The sequence below is a fragment of the Vigna umbellata genome, chromosome 2 (genome assembly GCF_029865625.1).
Source record: "Vigna umbellata cultivar VRB3 chromosome 2, Vumbellata_1.0, whole genome shotgun sequence".
NCBI classification, from domain to species: Eukaryota; Viridiplantae; Streptophyta; class Magnoliopsida; order Fabales; family Fabaceae; genus Vigna; species Vigna umbellata.
The window spans coordinates 43,145,009-43,157,184 of record NC_142166.1 but is presented as its reverse complement, the minus strand read 5'-3'; the positions used below and the strand labels follow the sequence as shown (position 1 = coordinate 43,157,184).

Genomic DNA, 12,176 nt, shown 5'->3' with positions numbered 1-12,176 from the left:
TATTTCACGAAATTTCTTAAGATGAGATATATAGTTATAATGTTCTATATTTAATGTGATTTCTTAATAGATGATAGTTAAAAATTGCAAATAAGTATGTTGTCTCAGGTGTGTGACTAATTCCTTTCTCTTTCATACGTTTTTAAGAAATGCTAGACAATTTAATTTTGGGTTAAATATGTTTTTAGTCCCTAAACTATTGGTCGTTTCTGGTTTTCGTTCCTCTTTCAAAGTAAGGTACAATTTGGTCCTCATTCTTTTCGAAACGTTCGTTTTAGTCCTCGGAATTTTGGTTTTAGTCCTCCTTGGTTGTTAAATGAGGACCAAATTTTTAAACACTGTTTAGTTTTCGAGAACTAAAACGAACGTTTTGAAAAGAATGAGGAGCCAAATTGTACCTTACTTTGAAAGAGGGACGAAAACCAGAAACGGCCAATAGTTTAGAGACTAAAAACATATTTAACTCTTTAATTTTTCATATAGCTAATATTGATTATTAGTTGACTATACAAGTTATCAGCCTAAGTAATTTTTTAGATTTTTCATCATTTTCAAAGGTTTAGTTATGAGTGAGTTTGAAAAATAAATAAAATCCTATACAACCTTCGATTTTATAGCATATGGTTCAAAACATAAATCTCATGAAAAAAAAAGTTGTATTCTTGGACAAATTTAAATACATTACAATACAAGTTATTGGTTATAGACCTGCACTGCTATTTTCACCACCCCTTTTACTCTTCACAACCTCTGCCACTATTTTTGGTTTCTTAAATCCCACCTTGTGAATTTGTATTGTAATTGATTTTTGTAATATAAATATATTATAATACATTATTAAAACTGATAGGTGATATACTTTTTCATAACTATGAGAATTAATCTCATATTGATTTTATATTATGAAAACTAATGTTGATATAATAAATTCGTGACAATTAGTATCTATAGATATAAAAAATACGTTATGAAAAGTATTTTCCGAAATATATATTAGGATATAAATATGGGACATAAGCTAGTTTTTTAATTTGTTTTATAAAGGTTATTTCAATGATAAATATGCAAAGAAGTGTAGACAGAATCTTCCAAAATAGAAGTAACATTAAAGAAAAAGAAAATGTTTTATGACTCCGTGCAGCGCACAAGTGTTTTATTTTCCCCGTTTTCTTTCTACCTTCTTTTCTCAATTATGGTCCTATCTTCCATCTATTTCAAGATCCAAACATACCATAATCATAAAATAAGATTTTTTAATTATTAAAAAAATATAATTTCTTAATTATTAAAAAAAAAGACTATCTGTTTAGCTAATTTTCTAATTTAGAATCAAATAGATAATTATGATTTTTTTTTCTTCGAAGAAAATTATTACAAATTTGAAATGTCATATAAAATGATTTTTACTTTTTTTTTTATCAAATATATATGAAAATCATGTTAAATAAACACAAAACAGGTGATTTGTAAATATCTTCTTTTATAGTTTGAAATGTCAATAATTTTTTCTTCTTTCGCTCTTATCGTCGTTGTTTTTCTATAGCTTTCTTCTCCAACAATTTTTCTTAATTGTTTACATTGCATTCCTTTCACATATACTACACTGCCTTTTATGCTTCATTTAATGAGACGAAACTTACATACATATATTATGGATGTCATGTTAGGTTAGATTTCAATATGAACTGAAATCCCATCTTCATAGCATTAAATATCATTTATAAAGTTACTCAACACAAACTTAAATTCGGAGTTGAAAAAGTAATCATAAAAGAAAACAATATAAATTGTGCTAATTGCCATTTTTATATGCTACTACATACATTTTTTAATTATCACATTCCTAGTATTGTTTTAATAAAATAACTTAGCAGAGCAACACAAAAGGGTAGAAAAATCAAAAGTTCACAAAAATCTCTTATTTCTTTTTCCACAGAAATCTCTTTTTACATGGATATACATGATTATTCTAAGTGCTTTTTCACTTTAATCTTTCTCAAATATCAAAGAAAATAAGAAAAAGAAAAGTAATAAAAAAAACATGGAAAAAGTATAGCACCACACTTCCAAATGGGAGGAGCACACTGCGCGAATTCCCACAAAATAAAAGGGAAAAAAAGCAACAACAAAAAATAACGAATTACTGACTGAAAGTAACCGTTGCCATATGTCACCTTACCGTTGCAAAATCTATTCGTGGGACCGGACTGAGTTGCCCCGGGTCAAGAAACGGGTTGGATGAGCGAGCCAATTCGGCGGCGCCGGTGTTAACGACCACCGTGAGCCACTTCCCTTCAATCTCCCTCTTTTTGGCCATTCCCTTGACCTTAGTCTTTTGAACCAAATCCCAGAATCCATTGTTCCTTTTCCTATTCACGAACAAAAGAACCAACTTCTCCTGAGTCTCCTCCAATCTCCCTAAATATCCCACCAACTCGTTCAACTCACCCACATCAAGATCATCCATTCTCTCCCCAAGTTCTTCCACGCGCAACAAAATCTCAACCTGCACGCTCCTATAATCCTCGCCCACCAGCCGTACCACCTCGTACACCAACTCGTTCCTCTGCAGGTGCAGCGAATCAGGCACGTGGCTTATTTGTTCGACGAAACCCACCAGCGCCTCCACCTTGTACAACAAATCCGCATCCGACGCGTTCGAAAGGATAATCTTTTTGCTTTCTTGGGATTCGCGAGAGGCGTTGAGGTAATACCCCAAGACTCTGGAAACCGTGAGGCTCTGTTCCAGCACGCCGGCGTACCACCGCACCCACGAACTCAGCTCCACCGATTCCACGTCCGACTCGTCGCGAAAGTTCGAGAGGTTAAGAAAGTTGTGGCCGCCGTAGGAAGGGTAACACGAGAGTTGGTCCTTCAACGTGAAGGGTCCCTTCACCACGACGTTGTGTAGCGTGAAGAGGCACTTGAGCGCCACCGTGGCGCTGCGCGTGTTGTGCAGGCGGTCCATGAGCGCGTCGATGCAGGCGCGCGGGTTGCGGTTGGAGCCCTGCCCCACCGTGAGTACGGCGGCGATGGTTTCTTCGGAGGGAGGAGCCGTGAGGGCGTGCGTGGTGGCGCGGAGAACGTGAACCCGGACGGAGGAGGCGTGGCGCTTCGGGGATAGGACCGCGGCGATGACGGAGGCTTTGTCTTTGAGGTTTTGGGTCAAATTTTTGAACCGCTTTTGCTGCGTCATTTGGATTATGAATGTTACGAAATATAGAGAAATAGAATCATATATATATATATATGAAGGGGTATGTTAGTGTTTTGGGTGTGCATTAGCTGAAAGAGAAATAATATTTTCACATACATAAGTTTTTTATATTTATTTTTATAATATGTATTGAATGAATGTAAATATATATTATCTTATCATTACTCTAATTGAATTTGAAATAGTCAGAGCCACTTTCAGTCGCATTGCATACGGTTCAATAATTAAATTTTATTTATTGATTGAAAAAGACAGTGATGTGTTGTCTTTTTTGTAATTAAATATGATGTTGTTGGGCAACGAGGGATGTGTACATGACATCTCTAATTTCATTATTTCTTCCTTTCCTTCTCTTGATATAACGCGGTTAAGGAACCTGCCATCGATTTTTTTCAACTTTATTATCCCCTGTTCATGATTATAAGTATGCAGAGATTTTTGTTCATTTATTTTTTAATTTCATCATTTAACAAAATTACTCACATTGCTGGCTCAGATATATTATTCTTTGCTTTCTTTTGACTTTTATTCATTCAATTATTATCTTGTTATTTCCTTACAATTTCCTCTTTGAGTTGGTTGTTCAGAAACTTTCTTCTAGTAATAAACATTTCCATTCCAATGGCTTTTAGAACAACCTATTTCTTGAAAACAAAGACTTACTTATGTAGTCCAAACATTGCTCTATAAAGCTCCAAATGCTTGTCTAAGTGAAGATGAGGGAGCACCGTGGGTTGCAGCAGAAGAACTATCGCATAGCCAAGAACAAGTTCAGCAAAAAATCAGGGTTAAATTAAATAAGCTATAAACCTACTCTTGAAACTTCACATCCATGGTAGCTGCAGGAACACATTTAAGGGGTGTTGGAAGCAATTGCCTTACATAAGATATTTTGGAATAGTGTATAGAGTCGTTAGCGTGCTTCTGGATTGGGCTGGCCATAGGATTTCTTTTTACACCCTCGTACCTTTCTTCTGCATCCACTTCTCATTTTATCTTTCTAATTGTGTAATAAAAACACTTTTACGTGTAGGTTAAGCTTTAGCCTATCAAATTAAGGCGTTAAAAAGGACCGATGAATTAAAAACTACTACCCAACTCAAGCCTATTTTACCGTCTCTACATCTAGTCTTCGGAATTCTATAATCTATAAATTATTTTACAAGAAAGAGCTTTAAAAAATATGATGGAAAAATAAATGTTATGCTTAGTACATTAGTTAAACAATATGATGCAAAAATCTAAATATGAAAAATAATTTTTAACATTTGACAAAACTAATGTATAAGGTCCTATGAAACACACTTTATTACTGAAATTAAAATCTCTCGCGATTAGTAATTAGATTTGCATTTAATGTGCTTACTTGTGATTAATTAATGTGAAGTGTGAGAAGTTATATAAATGGAATAATGTGAAAAAGAAGGCGTAGTCGTGTACGTAATTTCCTTACCCTCCTTGCCTAAAGAACGCACTTCACATGTTATACATACATACGGCGTGACAATTAGGCTCCCAACAAATTAAGCATCAAACAATTTAAATCATCAACAACCACCACAACCAACTTTCTTCCAACACTTATAAAATGGAAATATGTAAGATAAAATTAAATAATACATGGCTTTATAAAAAAAATTATGTAAGAAATAAAATTTAATATTTGATTGTTTGTAAAATAAACACATGTGAGAAATAAAAACAAAATATTTTCAAAACATGTTTTAATAATCTAATTGATTTTGTAAACTATAAAAGATATATAAAAAATAAATGTCGAATAATACAACGAATTCCCCCAATTTTTTTTCTTTTATTTCTTTGCTAAATTATTATTTTCCTCTGTCTCCTTTACCAATTAAGGGATTAATAATGAAACTCAGTCTTAATCCCAAGATAAGATCTCACATATATTTTCATCTACTTCCCCTAAAAAAAATCATAATATCATTGAAGAACACTATCCACAAAACCTTTCACATATCCTAAGGGAGATGATTTTCAAAAACATACAAAAATGTGAAGAGTTGTACGAGGATGGATGTGGATATTGAAAACTTTTGATAATTACAAAACTGATTATTTTTCATTACATCTTTAAAAATATTATTTCTTTATAACTATGAAAGGAATTAAATTTATTAACAAAACAAAATCCATCAATAATAAAAAATTTATCAATAAAGTAAATTACCAAAAATCTATCAATGAAATTATTATCAACAAAAATTGAAGATAAATAAAAATACGACAGTAATTATTAACAAATTAAATTTATCAGTAATTCTTCATCGTTAATATTTATTGGTAGTTATTGATTAATTTGTTTTACATTTGGAACCAATCCCAAAACAAGAGTAACTGAGCAATCAAAGAAGAAATAATGAAAAGTTTGTATGCTAAAGACATAAAAACACACAGAACATAAATGAATTTCCTTGAAAGTTAACAATCAAAGGCAACATGTCCAGCATAAGTTTCCAAAGCACCAATGATCATGTCAGAGGAACACAACTTCCATACTAAGCCAGTGATAAAACCCAACATTCTGTGAATAAATCTCCTAACAGTTTTTTTAATCGAAACCACTTCGTCAGGCATAGTGTTCTGTTTCAATATGTAATCTAGACAATTTAACCATAACAATTAAGGAATGACCTAATCTCCATTCCAAACCTCCACTACTTTGGCTTTAAAGTTTGATTACAATTTTCAAATTCTACAACGTGATAGCAATAGACTTCTCAAAACATCATGTTAGTCCAAATTTTTTAAACAAATATCCAATACATATTCAAATGATCTGTAACCACATGCAACTAACCTTTTGTAAGGGTAGGACTAAGGACCTTTAGACTCTTCCTGTTAAAGGCTATAGTCCTAAGACATAATAGGATGACGGATATTGGAAACCAGATACTCTAATCCGTATACCTAGTACCGACATCCCATTACTCAAAGCTCTTGGATGATGTACGGAAATGAAGCTTGTTGTTGGGTCTGGTACAGGTAATTGGGCCAATGAGTTTCTTAGGAGGTGTTACTCTCTCCACCACCACACCTTACTTCCTGTACCTTCCAATTCCTCTTTTGCCCTTCAATAATATTTAAACGGATATCAACATCCGTAGACGGACATGGACCTCCGTTAAAGGACAAACGGATCTCAACAGATGTCGATCTCCGTCCACGAATGTTGACATCCGTCGTCCATTTATTTATCATTTTATAAACACACTTTGGATGACTAGGAAATATTTTGTTGGGTGCTAGAGATATGGGTTTAAGGTACAGTACTGGTCCACAAAAGCATCAAGCAGTAATGACAAGTGCGAATCAAACAGTTTTCTATAGGTGCTGCATTGATGCATATCACGATACTCTCTATGCTTATTCCAACTGTCAATTCTACAGAGAATGTAACATCAATGCCACAGTTGATTTCATCTTTGGCAATTTTGCAGTTGTGATCCAAAACCGTAATATTAGGCCAAAGTTACCAATGACAGCGCGATCTTCCTCAGATGGCAGCGCGGTAGTCGGGGAAACAAATGATGCTCCACTTGAAACTGCAGGTCACCGTGAAACCAGTCCATCCAAGCAGAACAGCTAACATCAAGAGTATCATTCACTCTGCTCTCACACCATGGACCATCCCACAACCTACATTTCCTCCTCCGAACTCCGCAAACACAACTTGCGCAACGACGGGTGGATCTCAATCCATGGCAAAATCTATGACGTCTCCTCCTGGCTCCACCGCCATCCCGATGGCGCCCTCCCGCTTCTCACCATTGTCAGCACAAACGCCACTAACGCCTTCCTCGCCTTCCACCCGCCCTCCGCCGCCCTTCTCCCTGCATTCTCCACTGGCCTCCTCCTCTCTGACTACGACATCTTTGTCGCCTCCTCCGACTTCGGAAGCTCCACTCCAAGCTCTCCGAACTCAACCTCTTCGAACACAAGGGCCACACCACCCTCATCTTGCTCTCCCTCATCCTCAGCCTCCTCCCTCTATGCGTCTGCGGTGTCGTCTTCTGCGTCATTCACTGCATCTGTGAAGGTGGGTGACGGAAATGGAAAAGAGAAGAAATGGGAGGTGGTGGGTGTGAGGGTGAGTGAGGAAAATGGAAAAGAAAAGGAGGGGAGGGGAGGGGAGGTGGTGGGTGACAGAAATGGAAAAGAGAAAGAGAAGAGAGAGGGGGGTGTGGTGTGTGCTGGAATGAGGGTATAGAATTAGGATTTTTAATTAAAAATATAAAAAGTTAATTTAAGGATAATTTTGGAAAAAAAGTAAATTGAGGAGGTGCTGGAAGAAGGCAGTGATGATGGAGGGAGCATCTTTCTTTCTTAGGTGATAGGTCCACAAAGGTGTGGCCCATATATTTGAACCCTTGGTTAATTAAGTCAAAATATTATAAATATGACATGATAATTTATTTTAACTTTTTGCATTAATTGAGATTTAACTTCAGAGTTATTAACTGACTTAAATATTGAAGAATCTTTTTAGAAGATTTTTCCTTTGCTAATAGTGTTTGAAGTGTTGGAGGGAGTATACTGAATACTAGAAACTTATATCAAAAGGTGTCAAAGAGGGTGTACAAGAGAAATATTTACAAGATATTTTCGATCTTGATAAAACATATTTCATTGCTAAAATAAAAACACCTTTAAATTTAAGTTAGAGAGAATTATCAAGAAAATTTCAAGCTAAGCAAATTATAATATTTACTAAAGTTTGTATTAATTTGTTATTTAACAACTCGTGTACATCAAAGTCAACTTTATTAACGAGAGAAAATAAAATCATTAGTTAAACTCAATTTGAGTTGTTTGAGAAAATTAATAACAAAAGTGATACAAGTAATATTTTTTTTTCAAATACAAAACTTTACTTGAGAAAGAATAGGACAAAATTATGTTAATTTGTTATGAACAGAGAAGTACGAGAATATTGTGAGACATTTTTCAAGTCATTGTTAAAAATACATTATTCTTGTGTTTATAATAACTTATATATGATTATATATATAGCGATAAACTTTAAAATCAAATTAATGTTGGTCTGTATAAATAAGTTGTGTAAGGTACTTGACATATATAAACAAGAAGAATTTTCCTTTAGAACATATAAAACTCGTGGAAAGTCAAGTATATTTCTTGAGTTTTTATATTTATTTTATAAAATATAACAATATTTAAACTTATTGCATAGCACAATGTTATAGTCAGAATTTATGATAAAAGTGATGACTTGATCAATTCAAAGATTCTGTTTTTATATAATTATTTTTTCCTTCTAATATAATAATATGTATATGGCAAGGTTCATTCTCAATTCTGACTTCCTGTTAATCATAGTATAAAACATTTTCACTAGATAGGGATTTAATTGTTAAAATTTAAGTAACGTAATTGTCATGTTACTTTTTTATTTATTTAATAAACTATTGGTTAAATTAATTATATATATAATAATACCCTTATAACGATTGCTTTGTACACTGAGCTGAATTTATTGGTATAAAGACGAAAACCATCGCTTTATATGCACTTATTTAAAGATTTCATGTTGTTTTGAACATTATTTCATAAAGCAATAGGTGTAGTTTAAAAAAAATTAAAATTAACTTTGCGTTCAAGAATATAAAACATTAAAGTTGAGGACGATTTAAATATTAGCAAAAAAGAAAACAAAGGGTTATAAATGATACGTGTGTGTAATTATTTCTACTTTGTTAACTAAAGAGGAACTTACATGTGAAGCCAACAGTAGACCTTTTGAATGCTATTAATATTTTCCAATTAATTGTAAATAAAGCAATTACAAAATCTACAAGTTATAAAATTATATTAGTAATCAACCACATATCAAAAGAGACACTGAAAATAATTAGGAAAAAACTACCATTCACTCACTTTTTCCTTTTACTTATTTTTTCAACTCTATTTTTTTATATTTAATTTTTATCGCATCAATGATCACGTTTATTACTTTATCCTTTTTTTGTTTTTGTTTTTCAATCCGATAGCTACCTTTTCTTTTTCTATTTGCCACTTCTAAAAAAAAATGGTATACTTTAGAAAATAAAAGCGTACTTGTAATTGTTAATCACAAAATAACGATCAAAACTTGTGATAACATTCTACGTTTATTTAACATAATTTAAAATTAATTATTATTTCAATGGTTATTTTTCATTTAAGAGTGGTTTGAAACAATTGAAAATTTTATATTATTTTGATAATTAACTACCTTTATGATGAATTATAGAAGTAGTTTTTTTCTTCCACACATAATTTTAAGATAATTAATTTTCTTTGAATATAAAAGATCGGTTTTTACATAAAAGAATATGAAACAGGTAAAGAAAAAAAAAACTATGTGTGATATTTTATAAATGTTCGGAATTAAAAGCAACTCTTTAATCACAAATTTAAGTTATTATTCCCAGCCACACAGTAAATATTTTATTTTGTCGGAAAATGTAATTGTCTTTATCATTATGAGTTAAGCTATAGAGAACAATGAAATGGTAAGTTAATAATAAAATGATGAGCTGAAAGTCTTAAAAACAATAAGCAAAACTCACTAAAGTTTATCATCTTTAATAATTATAGTAAAAAAGAGAGTATAAAGTATTCAACATTAATTCTTCCTAATATATTCCAAGTAGTTATATATGCACACAAAAAGATATCCATATTAGAAACGACTGCAATAAAGCAAATGATAATTAATGAAAAGATTTGGATTCACTTAATTTGTTATTTGATAAAACTACATTTAAGTTGATTAAAAAAAATATTAAAAATAAAATATTAAAAATAAAAGTTCAAAATTCGTGGAAAATTCATTATAAACTGCAGAAGATAAGCATCCATAAAAGAAAGTATTTGTTTGAGAAATCTGTATTTGTTTCCCCAGAAAACAAAAAATTCCAAACTCCACGACCATAAAAATGAACAAATACTGTTACATACATGCACACAGTGTATATATGTGTAATGTAAAAGAAACAATTCCATTGGAAAGCAAACACCAATGGTGGTTGGTAAATTCGTAAATGGCAAAAGTAAAGAGTAATGATATCATCATCATCATCATATCATCTTCTACTAATCTTTCTTTAACCTTCATCCACCGAACTAACAAACCAAACATTTAATTCTCAGTATCCTTTCTGGTCTCCGAGAAAAGCCGATCCGAAGAACGTTCGCCGACATCTTCCTTAATGGAGTCCTTTGCCGGAGGGCTCTGAAAAAACCACCGTCTGTCGTGTCCCCGCCCGTGAGGGCTGCTGCTGCCCCCCATGCCTCTTGTCACGTGAGGACTAAGACTGTGACCAACGCTTCTGGTCCTGTAACCCCTCCTCCCACTGTTCTCGCGCGTGAATCCCGGGCTCAAGCCGCAACTCTTGGTGCGACTCAGCGTCGTAGAAGTCATCAGCTGGTTCCGCACTTCCTCGGGCAAACGCAGAGTGAACCTCTCGCAATTCTCTCCCGGTTGAACCAGCGAGTGACCCGTCGAGTGAGATCGCGGAATCAAGCTGGCGATGCTGAAACCCGTTGACCTTGACCGCGGTGAACGGTTGCGATTAATGAAATCATTGGGCTTGGGAGAAACCGTGGGTTCGGGTTGGACCGGGGAGTTTAAAACGGGTTGAACCGGATCCGGGATTGGGATGGAAACAAAGGAGGGGTCGTCGGGTTTGGGGACAAGGTTGGCACGACAGACGGGACAAGTGGAGTGATTGGCGAGCCACGCGTCGATGCACTCTGGGTGGAACACGTGGCTGCACTTGGGTATCAAACGCAGCGTTTCCGCCTCCTCGAACTCGTTCAGGCACACGGCGCATTCCAGCGTGGCGCGTCCTATCTTGAGGCTCTTCACGGTGGAGTAGACGAAGGTGGGGAAGGTCTCGATGATTTCGCGGTCAAGACCACGTGGCCGACGCGTGATCGAGATGGACAGGTCGAACCTCCCTCGCATACTTCGCTCCGCGCACCGGCGCGTGTACACGGAGAGGAACCCGAGGAAGAAGAACACCGCCACCAGAATCACCAGAACGATGGCCATGGACTTGTCGAACTTCAGCTTGGATAAGCGGTCCAGCGGCGGCGGTGGCGTGTGCTCGTTGGGAAGCTGCGCGGTGGCCGGTGGCGGAAAGTGCGTGAGGAGAATAAAATAACAGTAAAAAAGGAAAAGGTCATGGTGGAAGGTGGTGAGTGGCAGAGTGATCATGAGAGTTTGAATTTGAGTGTTTGGTTTGAAGATTTTGGTCCTAATTAATAGTAGCTACCATTCATGGCCGCTGATTCCTCCTCTGATCAGTTTTCTTCTGTTGAGTTTTGAGCCTCCGAGTAATTAATGCTTTGGTGGTTGACGTTGCAGAAAGAAGGTGCCCAAAACGGTACCGTAAGAGTTTGGATTATGGTGGCCAAGAAAAATTAGGAGTCTACGTAGACTTTGCGACTACATAAAGTTTTCAGAACAGGATAAAGCTTTTATTTTAAAATTTCTATTCAACAATTGTTAATTGATTTTTTCAAACATTCTTGATAACGTATATTTTTTTTCTTTATTTAAGAATGTCCTCCTTTCGTCACCTGTCCTATCCTTCCGACCATTCAAAACATCCATGGATGATTTCAGATTTTACCTTTGGGAACAGCAAGAGCAAGTCTGATGGGGTGAAAAAAAAGTATTAATAAAAAACATTTGGATAAAGAAATATAAAATAATAAGTAGATAAAAAATAGGTTAAAATAATAGTAATAGAGACAAAAATATCAAATTTGTGTGTAATTGATGTAGCAGGGAATGGAGCCAAAATACTCTGTATATAATGATTTACTGAGTCTTTATAAATTCATATCATAAGGTAATGGATGTATATTTGGTAAGCTCAAATTCAATTATTTCATAATTTATAGTGTATTTTCTTCTATTTTA

At 34.5% G+C, this 12,176-nt stretch overlaps 2 protein-coding genes across 2 annotated transcripts; both read right to left on the bottom strand.

Annotated features, from left to right (window-relative positions):
* Positions 1-1,889: 1,889 nt before the first annotated feature.
* LOC124833162 (putative clathrin assembly protein At4g40080) lies at positions 1,890-3,224 on the bottom strand. The gene has a single exon (XM_047307564.2). It carries the CDS (start codon positions 3,194-3,196, stop codon positions 2,171-2,173), a length of 1,026 nt encoding a protein of 341 aa, XP_047163520.2. The 5' UTR covers positions 3,197-3,224; the 3' UTR covers positions 1,890-2,170.
* Positions 3,225-10,159: 6,935 nt separating this feature from the next.
* LOC124833163 (RING-H2 finger protein ATL11-like) lies at positions 10,160-11,728 on the bottom strand. Its single transcript, XM_047307565.2, has one exon. The coding sequence runs from the start codon at positions 11,463-11,465 to the stop codon at positions 10,386-10,388; it is 1,080 nt and encodes a 359-aa protein (XP_047163521.1). The 5' UTR covers positions 11,466-11,728; the 3' UTR covers positions 10,160-10,385.
* Between the last annotated feature and the right edge of the window lie 448 nt (positions 11,729-12,176).